General features: G+C 35.4%; 2 protein-coding genes across 5 annotated transcripts; both read left to right on the plus strand.

Annotated features, from left to right (window-relative positions):
* The first annotated feature begins 292 nt into the window (after positions 1–292).
* On the plus strand, positions 293–7,903 carry LOC114376746 (protein transport protein SEC24-like). The gene is made up of 14 exons (XM_028335001.1): positions 293–765; positions 864–929; positions 1,957–2,010; positions 2,101–2,273; positions 2,391–2,577; positions 2,698–2,843; positions 2,917–3,071; positions 3,553–3,634; positions 3,723–3,838; positions 5,445–5,549; positions 5,793–5,916; positions 6,179–6,456; positions 7,101–7,315; positions 7,403–7,903. Exons 1-14 carry the CDS (start codon positions 435–437, stop codon positions 7,612–7,614), a joined length of 2,244 nt encoding a protein of 747 aa, XP_028190802.1. The 5' UTR covers positions 293–434; the 3' UTR covers positions 7,615–7,903.
* A 3,421-nt stretch (positions 7,904–11,324) lies between these two features.
* LOC114375045 (heterogeneous nuclear ribonucleoprotein Q-like) lies at positions 11,325–21,288 on the plus strand. 4 transcript variants are annotated; one of them, XM_028332787.1, is made up of 9 exons: positions 11,325–11,490; positions 12,219–12,683; positions 12,766–12,882; positions 13,044–13,184; positions 13,413–13,586; positions 19,864–20,071; positions 20,151–20,329; positions 20,676–20,761; positions 20,924–21,288. In XM_028332787.1, exons 2-9 carry the CDS (start codon positions 12,228–12,230, stop codon positions 21,078–21,080), a joined length of 1,518 nt encoding a protein of 505 aa, XP_028188588.1. In that variant the 5' UTR covers positions 11,325–11,490; positions 12,219–12,227; the 3' UTR covers positions 21,081–21,288. The 4 variants fall into 4 exon arrangements, with proteins under 4 accessions (XP_028188588.1, XP_028188586.1, XP_028188587.1 ...); XM_028332785.1 differs by having other exon boundaries at positions 11,326–11,490; positions 11,698–12,683; XM_028332786.1 differs by having other exon boundaries at positions 11,326–11,490; positions 12,164–12,683.
* The last annotated feature ends 238 nt before the right edge of the window (positions 21,289–21,526 follow it).

Raw genomic sequence — 21,526 nt, forward strand, 5'->3', positions numbered from 1 at the left:
TTCAACCCTAAGCCAAATCAATCCAACCAAAATTTTCACACTCTAACCTGATGGGCTAGGACTACTCATTACTCAATTCTGCCTTTAAATAATAATTGTAATTTCTAAAATAAATCGATTTATCTCATTATACTGAGATATCTTATTTAAATATCAATTTTAAATTTATATTATATTATATATAGTTTCTTTTATTTGCTATCTTTTTTCCTCAAATACACACATTTTTTAAATATTTAAATTTCAAGTAAGAATAAATGATTTGTAAAAAACATGTAAGAATAAATGTTGTTCCAAAAATTGTAGACAAAAAATTCTTCGCATTGCAATTGTAATCGAGTGAGTCAAGTGCGGGAACGATTCTAACTCAGTCTGCACGCACTGATCTCACAGCATAGCGCTTGGGCTGAGGAAGAAGGAAGAGAAGAAGAAGCATGGCGGTGCGGGCCACTGTGTCGCGTTTCCCGATGGACACGGACGCCCGCGAGGGCTCGGGCCTCCTCTGGGGAGTAACCGTCACGCCGTTCTCCGCCGCCGACGAGAATGCCCGCGCTCCGTCGTACGGCTCCGGCGGCGACCTCTTGCCCCGGTGCGAGAACTGCTGGGCTTACTTCAACACCTACTGCGAGCTGGAGCAGTGGTCCTGGTCCTGCTCCCTCTGCGGCAACCTCAACGGCCTCTCCTCCGACGCCATCGACCGCTACTCTCGCCCTCAGTCCTGCGCCGAGATGATGTCCTCCTTCGTAGATCTCGAATTGCCTTCGCGTAATTATCGGCAACGTTATTAATTGATTGAATTGGAATTGAATTGCTCTTGTGCACGGTTTTCAGATTTGACTGTTTTTGAATTGGAATTGTTGCAGAGGAACTGGCGGAGGAAGCGGCAATGCAGGCGTGTCCGGTTTATGTTGCTGCTGTTGACTTGTCCTGTAAGGGTTCCTTGCATTTTGCGTCACATCGCAGCTTGTTGATATGCTAATTGCAATAATTGGAACTTGATTTTAACAAATGGATGGCTCAGTGAGGTTAATTGGTTAGGAATTTCGTGGTTTTGCTTTTGTTTAGTTGGTTCGATGATTAGGACTTCACTAGGTGTGTGTTTGGGAAAAAGTTACATCAGATGTAACCAACTTCTCTTCAATCCGGAGATATAAGGTTGATCCAATGGTTGGAAAAGGGTGAAGGGAGATCACACTAACATTTCTAACAAAACTAACAAACTAACATTTGCTAATAAAAAAAGCATGTTTTCTTCAATCCAACACTGGAGCTACTTGAAAAGTGCAAATGGACGTTTTGAAGCTTTGAAATGGCAATCCAAACACGACTAGGAAGTTTTGATATTTTTTTGTGCGAGAGCATTGTGGCATTTCACTTATAATTCTGCAGGATATGTTGCGTAGTGATTTGAACTTTTATATGTCTGGTTTAAACTTTCCCATTATCTAAGACTTGAGACTGGAGGGTGAGACCTTGGATTCAATACACATGACATCTTGTGTCTGGATATGAATGAATTATTAAGATCAAAAGAAAAAAACGACAATGATTGCTAGATTATGTGGCCACACTTTTTCAGTTGTACAAGCCATGATTGAGGCAAGTTAGACTGATATAGGATTTGGAACTGTTATGGAGACTGTGTTTGTTGGACTAACTTCTATTGAATGAGGAGGCAGTGATTGCAAAAGTGGCCTTGATTTTGATCCTTTCCCCCTATCAAATCTTTCTATCCCTTTCTGCCTATTTCTGTTTCTTTTAATCTGTATAGAAGGATGCAATGATCAAGGTGAACATAATTGTGCCTGGTTTACTACATTTGCTATTCAATTCTTGCATTGCATTTTCCTTCACTTGTCTTCTTTGAAACCTTGATTCCTTTCCTAAATATGTGGATGTATCTTCTCTATAATTGTCATTTTGTGATTTAGAAAAATGTTTTTGGTTATACTGCAGCTTCAGAGGAGTTTCTAGAACTTACCAAAAGTGCATTGCTGGCAGCTCTGGAAGGTATTATGTTGATCGCAGTATATATTGCTTTCCTGCATAAGGTTCATCTTTTGAAAGTTACTCTTATCATTTTCTTGGGTTCTATTGCAGCTCTTGCTCCTGGTTCACTTTTTGGGCTTGCTACCTTCAGCCACAAACTAGGATTGTATGATGTTCAAGGTCCAATACCTGTTGTGAAAAATGTTTTCATCCCTCCTGATGCAGAGGGAACCCTGCCTATTGAGCTTGAAGATGTCATGCCTTTGTTACAGTTTCTGGCTCCTGTATGTTAATTGTATGCAATGCTTTTATTATTTTGGAAATGTGATTTCATGTTGAAGGGCAAAGATCAAATTATATGGAAAACTGCATCAGATCTAAATTGCATATTTTTTTTGAAGGTGGAAACTTATAAGGACCGTATTGCATCTGCACTTGAAACACTTAGACCAACAACTTCATGGGAGAGAACCACGACAGCAGGTCAAGGGCTGGATGGTGTTCTGATAGGTGGGCGTGGTTTTGGGATGGCAATGGAAGCTCTCTGCAATTACCTTGGTTCTGAATATGGGAACACTTTTGCTTTAGGTTTGAATGAACAAATACAAAACTTACAGTTTATGACTTTTGTCAGTGTGTTTCTTTAATGTTCAATCTTCCATACTTAAAGAAGCTTCAAGCAGATGTTATTTCTATTGAGAACTGCAGCTAGAGTCTTTGCCTTCTTGTCTGGTCCCCCTGATTATGGAGCTGGACAATTGGACACGAGACGATATGGTGAACAATATGCAAGCAAAGGAGAGGATGCAGATCGTGCTTTACTCCCAGAGCAGACACCCTTTTATAAAGATCTGGTATTTAACTTATGTTATTGTTACTCCCGTGTCCCATTTCCTAAAAGTGGAAGAATTGACATTTGTATTACAGGCTGCTGTTGCTGTTCAAGCAGGTGTATGTGTTGACATATTTGCCGTAACAAATGAGTACGCTGATTTGGCATCCCTAAAATTTCTGAGTATTGAAAGTGGGGGTTCCTTATTTTTATACACAAGTACTGAGGATTCAACATTGCCTCAGGACATGTAAGTCTCATGTGTTTACTTAATATCCCTAGATTTGCTTTACTGGTAAAATCATTTCAATTGTTTGATATAGATCAGTTAGAGATAGTTGTTCGGTATTTGCTGATTGGTTGTGTGACTGTGTCTTCAATACAATCTCAACTTGAGGTGATATTATTTTTATATACCACTTTTCTCCTTAATCACATTAGATTTAAATTAAACAAATATATTTTTATGTTAAACATATCAAAGTGAATGCTACTTGTTTTGTTCAACTATTTATTACTTAAAGTAATCAAGTGCAATTGAATTGACCACATATTGTTTTATTATTCACTTACTTTAAGTGATAAACATGAACTCTAATTGGGTAACTAAACTCAACTGTAGTTGAAATCACAAGTGTTACCAATAGCACCTTATCTATCAATGATATTTGTGTACTCACTTTCACATATATCACTTTGGGTGACTATGTTGTGATCTGTCCTCTTTGCAGGTATCGAATGCTGAGTCGACCATATGTTTTTGGTTGTGTCCTGCGGTTAAGAACCTCGACTGAATTTAAACCTGGCAATTCTGTAAGTGTGTTGTATGGGATGGATTTGCAATTCACAATTTTGCATCTACTTATTATAGTCTATAGAATAACTTACTATTTTATTGCAGTATGGTCACTTCTTTCCAGATCCACAGTATGAAAATGTTCAACACATCATATGTTGTGATTCTTATGCTACATATGCTTACGACTTTGTGTTTGAGAACAACATTGGATTTTCAAGGTATAAAATGCTACTGGTTACAATCAAGTCTTACAAGCTTTAATGCTCGTACATTTTTAATGTGTTTATTTAAGTCAGGTAAATTAAGTTGTAAGTGTCATGCTAAGCCTTGTACTTGTGTGATTTAGACTTGTTATTATGAGGCGATTCACATAGTAAACCCCAAGTTCATTAGTTTCTCCATCAATTACTGAGTGTTTTATGTGTCTGTATTTTTCGTTCTGTTCATGTCTTTCTCCTTCTTAGCTTCGCTGTGCATTTTACTGAAATGTTTCAAACATTTTCTTGCCTGCCTTGTTCTTCTTCTGCTAGCCTTTTGTTGTTTTTCTTATTTATGTCATCTCCTTCATTGGTTTGTTCTACCACTGTGGCATCTCCTGCGTAACATAACACCTGTGTTTCTTGTTTAGTTCCGATCTCCTTCATTGTGCATTTTTCCGGTGTGTTTTAAATAGTCTCCAGCCACTGTGGGCTGATCTCCCAATGCCATGTCATCATTGTGGCAGGTTCAGACCTTTTGCCACTTGTGACTTTTTCTAGCTTTTATTGTCACTTTTTGGTTCATTTTCATTCTCTTCTTGTTGACCAATACCTCCTCTTCTCAAATTTTCCATTTGGCTCAAATCATGCAATGTAAGTATAGAGACATCAGTCTGCCCCCACAACTTTCCCAAAGGGCCCATGGCTTTCTCGTAGAAATCAGTCTGGCCTCACAGCTGTACTGAGAGTAGCATTTGGTCTTGTGACTTTGCGCTTTCCTTGATATATGAACATGGTCCCATGACTCCCTGAAAATCTTTCTAGTCTCTTCTTTCCACATTCTCAAATTATATTGTTTGATTTCTTTTATTTAAAGGGTTTGTTTGTAAGCATAACAGAGTGTTAGAATATACGGAAATATCCAAAAATATCTTATCATAACTTAGACTCCTCTACAATTAATTTCTCTATTTCCTTATCTCAAGATTAATTACCATGTTTTCTTATCTTATTATGATTTGCTTCTCTAATTAGTTATAATTATGATTAGTATAAATAAGGGTTAGTACTTTAGGTTTTATGAACATCTCAACACATTGTAATACATCTCAGTTAATATCAATTCAGTATTTCATTCTCTTTTTATCTCTGTTCCTCCCTCTATACCTAAAACTTCATAATTCCAACAATCTCAGAGATCAGAGTGAAAAACTGTTAATATGATGATTTACTTTGGATTTCTCATGAACAAGGAAATCCTAGAGTTTGCTCGGCATGCAAGAGCCAGGAGAAGGGGTGGTAAAGATTAAACTTCCAGATATTTTGCCCAGAACTATGGTGAATTTCCTCAAATATTAAAATAAACTTCCTCTACTTGCAAAAAGAATGCTTGCTCTTTGACTATGGGCTTTAGATAATATAAATAAAATACTCATGTTAGCATGTGAATTGAATGCAAAACAATTTTCTTTAAACTATGAGTAGCTGAACAAATTTTTTTCTTAAAAAACATAACTTATCTTTTGTAATTTGATATAATTTCTATCACAAGATAGCGGTGCTTGTCTGATACATTTCATGTACTGGCAATCTTATTAAGGTTTACTGTTACTTTTTCTTTTGACAGAAGTAAATCAGATGTTCCTACAATTCAGATTGCATTCCAGTACTCAGTTGTAGTTCCTCCTCAGGAACTTTCTGATTCTAATTCAGGAGGGGTTTCTACAAATAGGTATGGTAATCAGCAGAGAACAAACATTAGACTTCTTGTATTTACACTTGTTTTTTCATTCTAAAATTTGGAATATCAATTGTGTTTTTTCATTATTGGTTTTTGTTTTGCTATAATTCTGAGTCCTTAGTTTTCCTGATAATTATGCTTAGATTTATTATTTTCTTCCGTCATCCAAAAATTACTTAATTTATGGAGTGATGGATTTTGGGGCTCAGTTTGTTGTGCTGACTATTGATACAGAACCAAGCACTCCCTTCAGCGTCGGCTAAGGATCCGAACATTGCAATTTGGTGTTGCTCAGAACATTCATGAACTTTATGATAGCTGTGATCCTGAAGTTGTTCTATCTTTGCTTGTTCACAAGGTGAATTTATAAAATCAACCTTACTTCTATGCCATTTGGATTGATGTTTTTTTTGGTTCCACTCTTCAAACTAAATTCTGAATGTGGTATGCTTGCTTCACTTTTATTTTTGTTTTAGTTTTTTAAATCTGCCAACTATTGTCACTGATATAAATTACCAAACAATATTATTCTCGTCCTTTTCTTTTTGTTTTATAATTTATGAGTTCTCTGTTGTCATTCTTCCAACTTAATTTTTTGATTAATTTACTGTATTCTGCAGGTTATATTAGCCTCTTTGGAGGAAGGAGTTAGGGAGGGTAGAATTTTGCTTCAAGAATGGCTAGTGATCCTGACAGCTCAGTACAATGATGCATATAAGCTTATTCAGTATGATAATGGAAGTTCCATAAGATCTCAGATTGATGTTGCATTCTCTCAATGTCCTCAATTGCAGCCCCTACCACGCCTAATTTTTGCTCTCCTTCGAAATCCTCTTCTCCGCTTTCATGAAGAGGGTGTTCATCCTGACTATCGCATCTATCTTCAATGCCTTTTCAGGTAATTGGTGCTCTCAGGTTTATTTGCACAATGGAATTTGCATAATCATGCCTTAAGTGTCTGGTGGAAGGAATTAAACAGACTAGCATAAAGATTAATGAACTTGAGTCCAATATATTTGCATAAAAAAGGGCAATATATTTTAGAATTTTGCCAACATTGCCCACACTTCAAGTATAGCATAATAAAGAAAAATAGCAAGGCAAATCTTTCACCCAATATAATTTGCTAGTTTGGCTACACTTTGTTAAAGAAAGCACATTTGACTTTGAATGTATAACAAAATCATATTCATCATGGATTTAGAAGCAAGCAAATGTGTATTTGAGATAGAAATAAAAGTTATCTTTGGTTATTTTCCCTGTTTGTAATGTATCAAGCCCAATACATTTATAGGTGTAAAACCTATGTCCCTTGTCTAGGTTAAGAACTTACAATGAGCAAAATTAGGATACTTTTCACAAGAATTGACTGTGCAAAACTGAGTACCCTTAATGAAAGATAAGGGTATTGGAACAGGGATGTTTGTTGGGTAATTAATTAATAAATAAGCTTCAGCAACCTGGTTTGTAGTTTTGTACTTGTAGCTTTGAATTTATATATTCAAGAATTGATTGTGCAGTTCATTTTCATTTGTTTTGTAGCATGTTGGAACCCAGTTCCCTTCATCGTGCTGTGTATCCCATGTTGACATCATATGCTACTCCAGATAAACAAGCATATCCTCGCCATTCTTTGAGCCGTGCAGCATTGATTACCAGTGGCAGTCCGATATTTTTCCTTGATGCATTCACAATTCTGATAGTGTTTTATTCTTCGACAGCAGACCCGACGCTTCCTTTTCCTCCACCCCATGATTGTAAGCCTTCTTTTTTTTTACCTTCTGTCCTCACTGCATTAAACATAACGTTTTTCTGCCTAAACTTTATGCAAAATACCTTGTCAGGTTTGTTAAGGACTACAATCAACAAATTGAAGCAGGAGAGATGCATCACTCCCAAGCTGATTTTTATTCGAGGAGGGCATGATGATGCCTCAATTTTTGAGAACTTTCTGATCGAAGAGCAGGATGTTGATGGAAGTGGTCTTACCAGTGTTATGGGTTTTGTTTCCTTCCTTGAAGATACTACACAGAAAGTTTTAGAATTCATGAAATAGGGATCCCTTTTGGGTACTATGTCTACTTACAGATACAGGAGTTATATACATTATAGGTACTTCCATTTTGTAAGGATGAGTTCTAGTTCGTTTAGAACCAACCATGGAGTCAAGCTGGTGGTTGGTTGCCTTTGTTGTACCTGTTTTATATCATTTATACCCTTTTTTTGAAGTGCTAGTTAATGTACGTTATAACACTCTATTTATTGACACTGGCAAATCTTCTAGATTTACGTTAATGGAGAAATGGATTATATTGTTCAGCAATAAAAAAAAAAGAAATGGATTATATTAATGACCTACCGTGTTGGAAATTTGGATGATAAAGTGATGTGTTGAGAATTCTATCCCATACAAAGTTGCCTTTTTAGAGCATGTTTGAGTATCGGGTAGGGGAGCTTCCAAACTGCATTTTGTGAAAGCATCACCGAGGTGTCTTCTGCGTTTTGGGAATGTGTGTCATTGTAACTCAACGCAAATCCAAACATACTTAGTCGTTCTTCGAGGATAGATAACAGACAATTGCCTTTCCCTTGAAACTCATAAGCCATTGATGATTGTTTTTTCCACATAGGCCATCATTAGACCGTATCTTGGCTTAAAAGCGTAGGCATTTGCGAGTTGCGACTACGAACTATGCGTGTCTAGATAATAACTTTGTGACATGTAAGTTTAAAATATAGTATTAATTTAAATATTAAAAATTAAATAAATATTATTTAAGTATTTTCTTAAAACTTGTAAAAATAATACTAAGTATATTGAAACTTTAAAATATTATATTATATAAAAAGATTACATTAAAATATTTGAAATATTATCTTATTTGCATCAAATATTGGATATATAAAAAAATTATGTTTTTGCCCATCTTACTTTTATCAAACTCTTATAATATTTTGTTTTATCTTACAACATGCTGACTGCCCTATGAACATGATGAGTATAAAAATATAAGTGTGTATTGTTTTGCTATATAATTTTTTTTTAAAGTCATTTAATTAATTAATAATATAAAAATCTCAACATTAAAATTAAATTCTTAAATAATTCAAACATGTTTTGAGAAATTTATTTAATAGTCCAAAGTCTTTATAGAATAAAATAGTCCCAAATCTTTTTGCATTATTTATATTTATATTACATTTTATATTTATATTATATTATTTGGTTATCATTGCTCATATGGATATTACACGTTTCAAAATGATACTTGATTTGAGTGTTTATTTTATGAAAATAATTTTCATTTTCAATTTTTCAAGATTTATAAAACATGTATCAAGAAAAAAGTACTCTAAGGTGTTAATGCGTTTTCACTTCTTCAGAAAAAAGACTGAAATGTTGATTTGTTGTTTTCAGTTTTAAGCTTTCTTAAGTCAAAAGATGTCTTAAAGACGAATCAAGACTCCTAATTATTTTGATTAGATGTAAATAAATACAAATGATACAAACTATGTCTAATATGCTATTAGATCATAATCTATCTTTGTGTTTAAAGTTTTCAGACGATGACCTCATGAGACGATCTGATATAGCATTTAAGTAGTGTATTTAAGATCTTCATTTAATACTCTATGTCTAAGATTCTTTCATGTATAAAACATTCTCCAAGGACCTGTGAAAGTCTTATGAAAAATAAAAGAAGTCCATGGTATGAAAAGGTGTGATTTGTTGCACTAGACCTGTTTTGATGAAAGAAGTGATTTCCTTCGTGAAGTAGAAGACATGTTATCTTATCAACAGAACCTACATCTAATGCAAACATTAAATGCTTCAACGGACTCAAGACCTCAAACAAAGAATAGAGTGAAGAATCTAACCATTGAGAGAGAACAAATACTTGGAAATGAATGTTATATATAGAAGAAACTTTGAAGAAATCAAACATGAATTATTTACGCAAATCATTCTTTTAAAGATTTATGCAAATTCTTGTAACAATACAAAGATCTCAAAACACCTTGTATACCTTAAGAGAAAAAATTAAAAATGTTGAGTGATATATTCATCTGTAAGATGATCACATATTTTATTCAATGTGCAAACTTCCAACAAATCTTGTTGATTTGTTTAGAGCCAGCAGTGGGTTGGTAGAATGAAGAATATTAGTTTTAAATCAAGCTTGGATAGAGCTTACAAGTGTAAGAATTAGAAGTGATAGTGAACAATACTTGTAACTTTGATAAATTAGTGAAAATTTGATGAATTGTCAAGAATTGAACGTAGTTTCGGGTTTCTGAATAGTATAATTCTTTTTGTGCTTCTCTCTTTTATTTTAATTGACAAAGGGTTTGAATTTATTTTTATATCTTATATCCTATTTTGTTTTACAAAGGAAACTATTTATCTCATCATATGATAGAGTCTAATCTCTATGTGTTTTAGGTCTTTTTATATCAGACGATAAACATGATTTTAGATGTAGAAAAAGTTTTAAATCTCTAAAAACACAATTCAAGTCCATTTCTTATGTTATTTGCTTCTACAAACATGTTTTTGAACATATTTTCAAAGAAAATATTTCAAATTTTAAGCAAACATATTTTCATTCTTATTTTCAATTTTCTTTGAAAATTAAAAAAAGAAAACAGTCAAATCAAAAGTCACCTAAGAGTTTTGGTGTGGATTTTCATTTTCATTCATTTTATTATGTTTAAAAATGTTATTTATATAATACTTTATACAATATATTTTATGACAACGAAAAAATGAGAAGAAAGAAGAAAATGAATTATAATTAATGGACTGAATGTCACATTTAGTTCATTATGTTTTCGCATTTTTCTTTTACTTTGGTACATTAAGTTTAAAAGTTTTATTTTGATACATTAAATTTTATAAATTTCATCTTATGGTTTGTGTAAAACAATTTAGAATGACAACTAATGTTAAAGGTAATGGTATTCATGAATTGGATTGGATCCACGTTGAAGAGAAAAATCATTTGATTCAATCATTTTGGTTTTGTTATTTTATTATCAAATTGATTTAGTTTAAATTTTTAATCCGATATGATTGGATTCAATTTAAAGCAGTTTGAATTGGATCAATTTTTGGTTTTAATCTTTTAATTTTAAAAAATGATAAATAAAAGGTAAGATGTATAATAAATATAATAAAAAATAATTTAAAATATCAAATATTTTATTTATATGTCATTATATAGTAATAATAAGATATTTACGCATCTTAACTTAAATAATTAGTAAAAATATTTTTAGTCAAATATATTTTTCATAAATAAATGTAAGTTATATGACAGTTTTATAAATATGTAAGAAATAAAAATAAAAATAAGTTATATTATAAATTTATGAATAAAATATATAATATATATAAGTTTGATTTGAATAATTTTTTTAAACTGATTCTAATTCAATCAAATAATTTTTTTTAAATTTTTTTTATCTGTTTGATTTTCGATCCATATTGAGATTGGATCGATTATTTCAATTTCAGCAGATAAAAAAACAATCATGATAATAACAATTACAAATTTACAATGACTCAGAAGGAGTATTGCAGTTGTTTAATTTTATTGACCTTTAAAAATCTAAAGACCCCTTTCGCATTTACCATAATACCCTCCTAGAGTCGTACTCAGACATGTCTCCGTCTCTTGAAGCCATTGGACGGAAAATCAGAAACGGCTTGTCGCATACCGTAATTTTGACAAACAAGAAAAATCCAAAACTCAAATTAACGGCGCCACTACATTTACCGTTTTGCCAGTATCAGCGAGACGCCACTCTAGGGTTCGTTAAATCGTATCCAATTTAAAAGCTCTCCTTCGAAGTTTGCACTAATTTTCATTTTTCGCACCAGAAATTTTCTATCCATTTCGACATCGTTGTCGTGCTCCTTTACCCTAAGGTACTCTCCTTTCTCTCTCGCCTTGAATTTCTGTACGGAGGCAAGCTAGAGATTTTATTATTGCGTAAATAACATTTTTATTTATTTATTTGGGATTTCTGTGAAATTTGATGTGTTGTGGTAAAGGGTTGCATCAGTGATTTAGCTGGTAGAAGTGTGTAAGTGTAATGAACCCTATCTTAGTACGTATCTGTAAATTTGTGGCAGGAAGGTGCACAGATTGGTACGTTTTGTTTGGAAACTGCTAATATTTTTCTGAGATTGGACACTTCATGATTCTTCTTTTTGTTCTGCCTTCTCGTTCCTTTGATGCCTAATTGTTTGTTCATCACCTTGCATCATTTGAGTAGAAATTTTTCATATTTACATGATTTTCTTTGCCCCTCGTTTGGCTTTGTGTAAAATAGAAGAGCTTGTGCTCACCAACATGCCGTTTGAACTCGGGTTCCTTTCGCCGCCTTCGTTAATCTCTTTTTTATTGTTTTTGACTTGCCTGTCTGCCAATGCTGTTAATTATCTTATCATTGTCCCTTTAATAAAAGTCTATCACATTGCTGCCGTATAAGCCTTGTCTGTCTCATTGCACGGCTTCCACTGAGATTCATTCGCTGCAACCCCTTGTTTGGCCTTTCTTTTTGTTTCCTCCTTTCGATATGTGTATACTTCTTCCCAGGAATTCTTCTGGCCTCTGTGCCTTCTTCACAGTTGCCTCACGCTTATTTCGTTAGTTTCATAAGATGCCTCGGGAAAAAGCAATTTCTTCATCAGCTGCTAAGCCATCTGAGCCTGAGGAGCCAGTTGAATCTGATGAGAAGGTTGATTTTGAGGAGGCAAATGATCCAGAGGAAGCAATGGAAGAAGAAGTAGAATATGAAGAAGTAGAAGAAGAAGAGGAAGTGGAAGAGATAGAAGAGGAGGTGGAAGAGGTGGAAGAAGAGGAGGAAGTGGAGGTGGAAGAAGATGAAGAGGAGGAGGAGGAGGAGGAAGAAGAGGTTGAAGAAGTGGAAGAAGATGATGCCATGCAAAATCATAGCAGTGATGAAACAAAGGTGGAAGATGAGGATGAGAAGAAAAAACATGCTGAACTCCTTTCAATTCCTCCTCATGGGTCTGAAGTATACATTGGTGGCATTCCTCATGCCTCAGATGAGGATTTGAAATCTTTATGTGAGCGTATTGGGGAAGTTGCAGAGGTAAGTCTGTGCCATTGTTATTGTATTGTGCTTATGCTTATATTACAATGTCATTCATTAACTTGAATTTTGAGGAAAACAGGTTCGAATAATGAAGGGAAAGGATTCTTCCGAGAACAAGGGCTTTGGTTTTGTGACCTTTAGAAGTGTGGAATTGGCTTCTAAAGCCATTGAGGAGCTAAATAATACCGAATTCATGGTAATATGATAATGTCAATATGCATTCATAACCGATTCTCCTCTTAAGTTAGTGGCTTTATTGTTGTTACTCTTGTATTACAAACATTGCAGATGCATTATGCGAATCTTATTGTAATTTGGTATATGTAATTCCTGACTGTCAATTATCAATTCTTTAAGGGTAAAAAAATTAAATGTTCAAAATCTCAAGCCAAGCACCGTCTTTTTATTGGCAATGTTCCTAGAAGCTGGGGTGTTGAAGATCTGAAGAAGATTGTAACTGAGATTGGACCTGGAGTTACTGGTGTGGAACTAGTCAAGGTATGTATTTTTCTGTTGCACTTTCAGTTCCCACTTTAAGTTAAATGTGTCTAGGAAGTTTTTGTTATAGTCATGCCTAAAAATCATCATAAAAGTCATGTATTACAAATTACAATCATTCTTCTATTGTTTTCTCATTATGTCCAACTGCATGCACACAAGAGTCAGCATTGTGGTTTTCTTATTTAAATGCTCTTATATTTATGTTTGTTCAATAATTTGTTTCAGGATATGAAGAACACCAACAATAACCGGGGCTTTGCTTTTATTGACTATTATAACCATGCATGTGCTGAGTATTCAAGGCAAAAGATGATGAGCCCAACATTTAAGCTAGGTGAGAATGCTCCAACAGTGAGCTGGGCTGATCCTAAAAATGCTGAGTCCTCTGCTGCATCTCAGGTATTGATTCATATGCCTTCCTTCTTTTTTAAGCTCAGTTGATAATTTATAGTTATGGTTAATGGTTATAAGAACCTTTTTAGGTTGCTTATCCAGTACACAAGTTGACCTTTTGTGTGCTGGTACATTAGGGGTAAAAAGGGAAGGTTAAACAAAAATAAAAATAAAAACAAAGAAATCTTCTCCATCAACAACCGCTATCATCTTCTCTGGTCTCCCTCTTCCTCCACGCTCAACATCAACACTGACCAGACAACACCCAACCAAACCATCAGCCACTATATTAGGACTGAGCCCGACTACGCTGACAAATTCAACCACCTCAAAAACCAATCAGAGAACAAATCAGAGGTGAAACAGTTGTCATCCTGAGGAGGTGTCCATCCCTGGTGACACTGAAGCCAGAATTCCAATGGTGGCTGAGTACATTGATTGAAGACCAGGATGGTGGAGAACTGAAGATTGCAGCTCCAGCAGAGGGGAACACGGTCACTAATTTGATTGGGTTGTAACTGCAGTTTTTTTTTTGGGGGAGGGGGGGAGCATGCTGGAGATTGCAGCCACAGGTAGCTGGAAAAACTAGGATTGGCCTTTCTTAGGATTTTCCAGGGGAAGGAAAAATTAGATAGCAAGTTAGAGTTGATAGTTGGAGGGGCTTAATTAGATATAAAAGGGGGAAGAGGGGTTGGAGAGATGGAAGTTAAGGTTTGCTTATTGGGAAAGAAATGGAGGATACAATGGTGTTCTTGAAGGGTTTGCTTATTAGATGCAAGTGTAATATTAACTGTCGTGTTGGCAGTTATAGGTAGAAGTTAAGGAGCAATAATGCGTTTAGAATATATGATAGAAAACAACTCAGCCTGCATTTAGAAGTAGAAACTACCTTGATGACAGTTATTCATATAGAATAACGGATGGCAGTTATTTAATAGTAGGGTGTGTAATTAGGAAAAAGAGGTTGTTATTTGCAGTTTGTGGGCAGAGAATGATAATCAATGTAGGATGTCTCTAGGACAGCTAGTGTATTGCTGCATTGTTTGTGATTTCTGTGTTCAGCATATTTTATTGGTTTATCAATTGGTGCTCTATAACCTTTGGTTGCTAACCTTTTGAAGATCAAGAGGCGGGTTGATGGAATTCAAGAACTTAATTAAATGCTGCATAAGTTTCTCAAAAACAAGGAGTTGATCTTGAGGATGAAGAGGCAACTCAACCAAAAAAACACAATGCCACACTCAACCAAGAGGGTGGAGGAGAACTAAGAGTAGCAGTTGAGTGTGGTGGTGGCATGTTGTAACCATAGTTGTCAAGACCGGCGTAGCGGCCGACCCCAAAATTGGGATAGCGGGATGACCGCTATTGTAATGTCTTTTTATATATGTTAAATAATTAATAATATGTATGTATATAAGTTCAAAAACAGAAAAATAACTTAATACATAGTTACTTAAACAAAAGTTAGTAGAAAGTCAAGCAAATAAAGGAAGCCTTAGTCCTTCTAACATAAAGCCTAAAGTAATTATAATAATAGACAAGTAGACATTAAAATTCAAATAGACAAATGCAAGTTTCTTAATACTAAATTACTAATCAGAATCTTCATCCTCTTCAAGATCCAAATCATTGTGTTGTTGAAATCCATCACTCTCACTAGCATTAGAATTGTACTCTTCTTCCCCCTCATCTTTATTCTCTTCTTCCACTTCCACCACCTTTTTTCCTTTTTCATTTGTAGGTGCAAGTGCAGCTGCTGCCTTGTTTATGTGTTTGACTCCTTGTATTTTGTAAAGGTTCACCAGCCCCAGTTGCCTCAGCAACATCTAACCAATTCAAATCATCATCATCAAAAACCAAATCATTACCAGCTTCTTCTCCTTCCAATTCTCCCAATAACCACTCATTGCTATCATCAATATCATTTAAAGCAATAGGATCAATCACATCATGACACTCAAAGCGATCTAGAAGAGCTTGATTATACTTAACATAAACCAAATCTTGAAGCTTTTGGTGCTCAAGCCTACTTCTCTTCTTTGAGTGAATCTATAATAATTTACAAAACATGAATGTTAGTTACTTAGTTTCAATTTCAGCTTCTAAAGTTTCATAATTTAAAAAAACATGAATGTTAGTTACTTACATGCTCAAAGGTACTCCAATTACGCTCACATCCTGGTGAGCTACAAGTCAAACTTAGAACTTTAATGGCAATGGTTTGCAAGTGTGGTGTTTTTCCTCCATACAATTTCCACCACTCAGCTGTAAAATGCAATTCATATGCATTAGCATTTACACATATTATTAATTAATCATTCAAAGTTATAAGTGAATTTTTTCACTTACCAGGAGATATTTCAGTCCTTGCTTTCATTGCTGCAGCCATACCAAACCTCTCTCCAGCCCTTTTATACACTAGCAATTGTTTGTGAACTTCAACTACAAAATCATCATCTTCACTAAGCTTATCAATACATTTGAAGAGGCCATCCACCACTTCATTATCACTGTCAATGTTTGGATTGGTGTAAAAGAACTTTGGATTCAGATAATAACCCGCTGCATGCAAAGGGTGGTGAAGTTGGCAATCCCATCTTTTATCAATGATTGCAAGGATATCCTTATACTTCCCTTCATTGTTATTGAAAGCTCTTTGAATTGCTTCTTTGGCCCTATCCATTGCTTCATAAATGAAACCCATTGTAGGTTTTTTTTCATTATCCACCAACCTCAACACACTTACAAGAGGCCCCATAGCCTTTAAAGTATAAACAACATCATTCCAAAATGATGGCATAAGAACAACATCTGTTGCTTGCTTCCCCTTGGGCTCTTTAGCTGCCTTAGACTTCAACCATTCATCTGAATTAAACATCCTTCTAAGATTGGCCTTTTGCTTATGCAATCTTTGCAAAGTTAAGAAAGTGGTAGCAAATCTTGTAACTCCATGTCTCACTAATTCAGTTTTTTGTGTGAATTTCCTCATGGTGTTCAAAGCCAATGTATGGTTGTAAATGTAGCCTACAAGCTTGATGCCTCTCTGTATAACCCTTTTTACTTTTGGGATCTTTCCAATATCTTCTAGCATCAAGTCAAGACAATGTGCAACACATGGAGTCCAAAATATTTTTGGTCTCGTGACTTGTAAAATTTTACCTAAAAAGACCAAAATCAATAAACTTGTATGAGTAGTGTAACAATTAAAAGTTATAACTACAAAAAAAAACTTCATTAAGTATGATTGAATTCTCACCCGCCAACACATAATTACTTCCATTGTCCGTCACCACTTGAATAACATTCTTTTCTCCAATCTCCTCAACAAAGCTATCAAAAAGCTCAAAGATCTTCTGACCAGTCTTCATGTATTCAGAAGCATCCACACTCCTCACAAATTGTGTTCCCAACGAACAATTTACCAAAAAGTTAATCAAAGTTCTATTCTTCCTATCCGTCCAACCATTTGACATAATTGAACACCCATATTTGATTCGCTCCTCCTCATGACCCCTCAATAAGCCCTTCGTGTATTCCAACTCTTTTTTAAGGAGTGGAACTCTCAATTCATGATAGCTTGGAGGCTTTAAATGAGGACCATAGGTTCCAATCGCCTCTATCATCAACTTGAAACTTTTTGATTTAGCAACATTGAATGGTATTCCATTCCTAAAAAAGAAACGAGCAATGTACTGAACTGCCCTGTCTCTTGCAGCCTTGTTATAAGTTTCATTTACACTTGATTGTCTCATGGTTTTTCCTAATTTGATACTTTCTTCAGGTGCTTTGGAGAACAAAAAATCAATAGGGCCTTTTTTAGTTGTGATCCTCTTATTGGAAGCAGTTGAGGAGGCTTCATTTGATGTTGTTGGACGCTTTTTTCCACTTTTAAGTCTTGCAATCTCTAGGATCCCATCTTCCTCTTCCTCATCTTCTTCTTGCATTGTCTCCATGTATGCTGCAGTTTCAGCTATTTTCTTCTCATAAGCAGCAATCATTTCTAATTTAACATCCTCCGGTACTTTTTTACAAGAACCCACATCTCCTTTTATTTGAAGTTGATGTCTTTTTGCTCTAGAAATTCCTCCCGTAGTCGTTTTGTGACAAAAATCACAGGTTACACTCTTCCTGTTATTTTTATCCTTTAAACTGTTCCATTTCCAAAAGGCATCTACCCTATCACCGGTAGGCTTGAACAACGAAGACCCCTCTGAATTCAACATTCCAGTAGACTAAAGTCTAATGCACCGTAAGGAGACTAAAGCACTGCAACCAAATAAAAAATTACATAAAAAATTAAATGACCTGATTTTTTCAACATTTCGAAAATTAAACCATCATATTGGTTTTTGTTGTGAAATTAGTAAGGCTTAGACTTGTGATGAAGTATTTTATGATACATAAGAAAACTTACATTTTAGTTTTGAAATTCACTTAATCAAGTTTTTTGTTCCATATTTTTCTCAAAGTTTAACATGTCTTTTGTCGACTAAAATTCTGCACTCTATTATGTAAATAAATAGTGTCACTCCCTAATGCTAGAGTTCTTATTTGAACAACAAAAATTTGTGAACTAATTGACACAAACCATTCACAGTTACAGCCAAAGCCAAAAATTAGTAAGTAACAAGGTAAAAATTAATTATCAAAAAATTAATTAGTAAGTAATCAATTCTAGAATTTTTGCTGAGACTGTTCCTCAATTTTTTATTGTTGATTCAACACTTTGCTAGTTGCTACGACAATTCTAGAATCTAGCATATGTGGCAGTCACATGACAGGTGGTGGATAATAACTACTTCATGCTTCAGGTGGAGACTAGGCACTAGCTATCAGAAAAATGAATTAAATTCATATAAAAAAAAATCAGTCACAAAAATCCTCTTCGCTGTCTTCCTCTTCGCTGTCACAAAAATCAGTCACAAAAAAATCACAGTCACAAAAATCACAGTCACACCCAAGAGGCCAAGACCCAACAGCAAGGTAAGACCAAAAAAATCCTCTTCGCTGTCTTCCTCACCTCAAGCAAAGGGGTGGCCGCGCGGCGCAGTCGCAGGACGAAGACTCGTCGGGTTGCAGCTTCGCCGGGTGCAGAGTCGTCGCCGGAGTCGTCGGACGGGGTCGTCGGAGTCGCCGGACGGAGTCGTCGGAGTCGCAGGTCGCAGGTCGAGGTTGCAGTCACAACTTCACTTTCTCACAAGGGTTTCTCGAGCCAGCCAAACAACAGATCGGGGAGGGAGCGAGACCTTGGCCAGGTAATACAAAAAAAAAGCCAAAAATACCCTCACTTTCTCGCATTAAGTGAGGGCATTTTCGGCCGTCACTGTAGCGTGCGAAATTTTCGTCCGGATCCCGCCCCACTTTTCCTGCCTTCGTCGCGGTAGGGTGCCGCGCCGTGCCGCCGCGATAGCGGCCGCGACAGCCGCTATTAACAACATAGGTTGTAACCATTAGAGCTAGATAACAAAAATAAAGAATAAGGTTCAATGACCACGACCAAGACCCACAACCATTGTAGTGGGGAAGAAACAAAAAAATGATGAAGCAAAATCAGTGCGAGAAACAGATACTGAAAATAGTTATGGTTCAGGAAGATGTTGATCGACCGGTTGAAAGGGAGAAACAGAGTATAGAATTTGGTTTAAAGAGACCATCTTCAACAGAAAATGGAGAGTGAAATCATCCCTAGTGATAGTGCAATGGTGGTCCTTGCGGATAGCGTGCACAATGGTGAATCAGAGAAGGAGCAAGTAATAGCCATGGAGGTTTGGGTTTCATGCAGTCTGGTCAACTCACCACTGCCAGAACTCTCAGACTTGGATTCACCCATTTTGGCTAATGGATCATCAATGATGAGTGACCTTTGGATTTCATGTATGCTATTGAATCTTCCTTCACCAGAACAGAACTAACTCGAAGCATAAGATTCTACCAGATTTATAAATTAATATATATTTGCATCTAACATAGTATAAATTAGAGGGACAAAAACCATTATAACACGAAAAAGCTAATGTAGGTTTACCAGAGCTCTGTTTAATATACATTATTGCTTATACATTGAGTGCAAGAACTAATTAACAGTTATTAAGTATTAAATACATTACTACAGTCATTGTTATAACTTATAAGTGATTAATATTCTATAATACACTATTTGCTTCTGAATCTAGATTACCATGCCGTTGAATATATAGACTATTTTTTAACAGATCCTATTCTAGATGCATTGCTCTGTAAACAAAGCATTGAATATAGTGAATTGTTGTGCATGTGTGAACAGGTGAAGGCAGTATATGTGAAGAACCTTCCAAAGAATGTAACTCAAGAGCAGTTGAAGAAGCTTTTTGAACGTCATGGGAAGATCACAAAGGTGGTTCTTCCACCAGCAAAGTCTGGACAGGAAAAGAACAGAATTGGCTTTGTACATTTTGCAGAGAGGTCAAATGCTATGAAAGCACTGAAAAACACTGAAAGATATGAATTAGAAGGTAACATATTGTCCAGCCTTTTGTGGTTATTTTATGTGAATGTTGGTCAATAATATTTGAGGTTTGTTCTACGTTTCAGGTCAACTTTTACAATGCTCTCTGGCAAAGCCACAGGCTGATCAAAAGTCTGGAGGATCAAACACACAGAAGCCAGGACCAGGATTGCTTCCAAGCTATCCACCACATGTTGGTTATGGTTTGGTTGGAGGTGCCTATGGTGGACTTGGTGCAGGATATGCTGCTCCAGGTCTTGCACAGGTGACATGTTTGCATTAGATATCTATAGCTTGTTTCCAGACCCAAAATTATTCTTTTTATCGTCTTCATTTTTGTGTCAACAGAAATCACTATTTTGATGCTAAGTAGTGGCATTATAGAGCTACTGACTTTTATAGAATCCAAATCCTTATTGCATTTCATTTAAACATGTTTAATATATTTTAAATTTCATTAGAAATCATGCATATTAGACTTTATCAGTATATGCTACAGGAAGTGTATTTACATGCAAGTTGATCTCTACTATATATGTGCTATTGATTCATTATCATATTCACTATCTATTAATCTGAGATTCTGATGATTGGAGTTGTATCTTTTACAGCCCATGCTATATGGAGGAGGTCAAACTCCCTCAGGAATGGCCATCATGCCTATGCTTTTAGCTGATGGACGGATTGGATATGTCTTGTAAGTAAAACTGTTGCAATGATATTTTGTAGATTGGAAGATGTTGCAATGATATTTGGTAGATTGGAAGATGTTGCAATGATGTTTCTATAAAATTCCAATGGCCTTATGAGACACCCAATTGCCTGAATCCAAAGCCTGAGAGTTTATTTTATTCTGCAGGCAACAACCAGGAATGCAGCCACAAGCCCCACCCTCACATCATAGAGGTGGCAGGGGCGGTGGTGGCAGTGGGAGTGGCAACAGGAATGTCGGGAGTTCAAGTAAGGGAAGGCACAACAATGATGGTGGCCATGGGCGCAGATATCGGCCATATTAGCCGGTCTTGATATATAGATAGTAGCACCCCCTTCTCTCAAATGTACTTGGGGCATTTCAAGCTCAGTTAATTTATCAAAATGTGCTACATATTTTTTTATTAAAATTTTATTCTGCAGAATTACATACATGATGTCAGGGCGTTTGTAAGTTGAATTCTTCCTATGTTGATAATTAATCAGTTTTATACTTGAGAACCTTTTTTTAAACGGGAAAAACCTCATGCTACCCTTTTCTTTGGGTGAATCATAATAGAGACAGTAAAGGGAACTCACCCAATTCATTGATATTTAAAATAATGGACATATGTCGCTGCTACCAGCCACTCATTTGATTTTCCATGGATTTTATGGACCCATAAGATTTAAACTTAAAAACTATTATTACAAATTAAAATTATGCACATAGCTTAGTGTCACCTTCAAGAATTTTTGTTATAACTCACCA

This window comes from Glycine soja, chromosome 11 (genome assembly GCF_004193775.1).
Source record: "Glycine soja cultivar W05 chromosome 11, ASM419377v2, whole genome shotgun sequence".
In the NCBI taxonomy this organism is placed as follows: Eukaryota; Viridiplantae; Streptophyta; class Magnoliopsida; order Fabales; family Fabaceae; genus Glycine; species Glycine soja.

What these genes read in the sequence shown, in the direction of transcription:
- LOC114376746 (XM_028335001.1), top strand. Translation starts at nt 435, where the DNA reads ATGGCGGTGCGGGCCACTGTGTCGCGTTTCCCGATGGACACGGACGCC. An exon ending in TATCTTCAATGCCTTTTCAG is followed by an intron (nt 6,457 to 7,100) that starts GTAATTGGTGCT and finishes TTTGTTTTGTAG; the next exon opens with CATGTTGGAACCCAGTTCCC. An exon ending in TTTTCCTCCACCCCATGATT is followed by an intron (nt 7,316 to 7,402) that starts GTAAGCCTTCTT and finishes ATACCTTGTCAG; the next exon opens with GTTTGTTAAGGACTACAATC.
- LOC114375045 (XM_028332787.1), top strand. Translation starts at nt 12,228, where the DNA reads ATGCCTCGGGAAAAAGCAATTTCTTCATCAGCTGCTAAGCCATCTGAG. An exon ending in TAAATAATACCGAATTCATG is followed by an intron (nt 12,883 to 13,043) that starts GTAATATGATAA and finishes CAATTCTTTAAG; the next exon opens with GGTAAAAAAATTAAATGTTC. An exon ending in TGAAAGATATGAATTAGAAG is followed by an intron (nt 20,072 to 20,150) that starts GTAACATATTGT and finishes TCTACGTTTCAG; the next exon opens with GTCAACTTTTACAATGCTCT.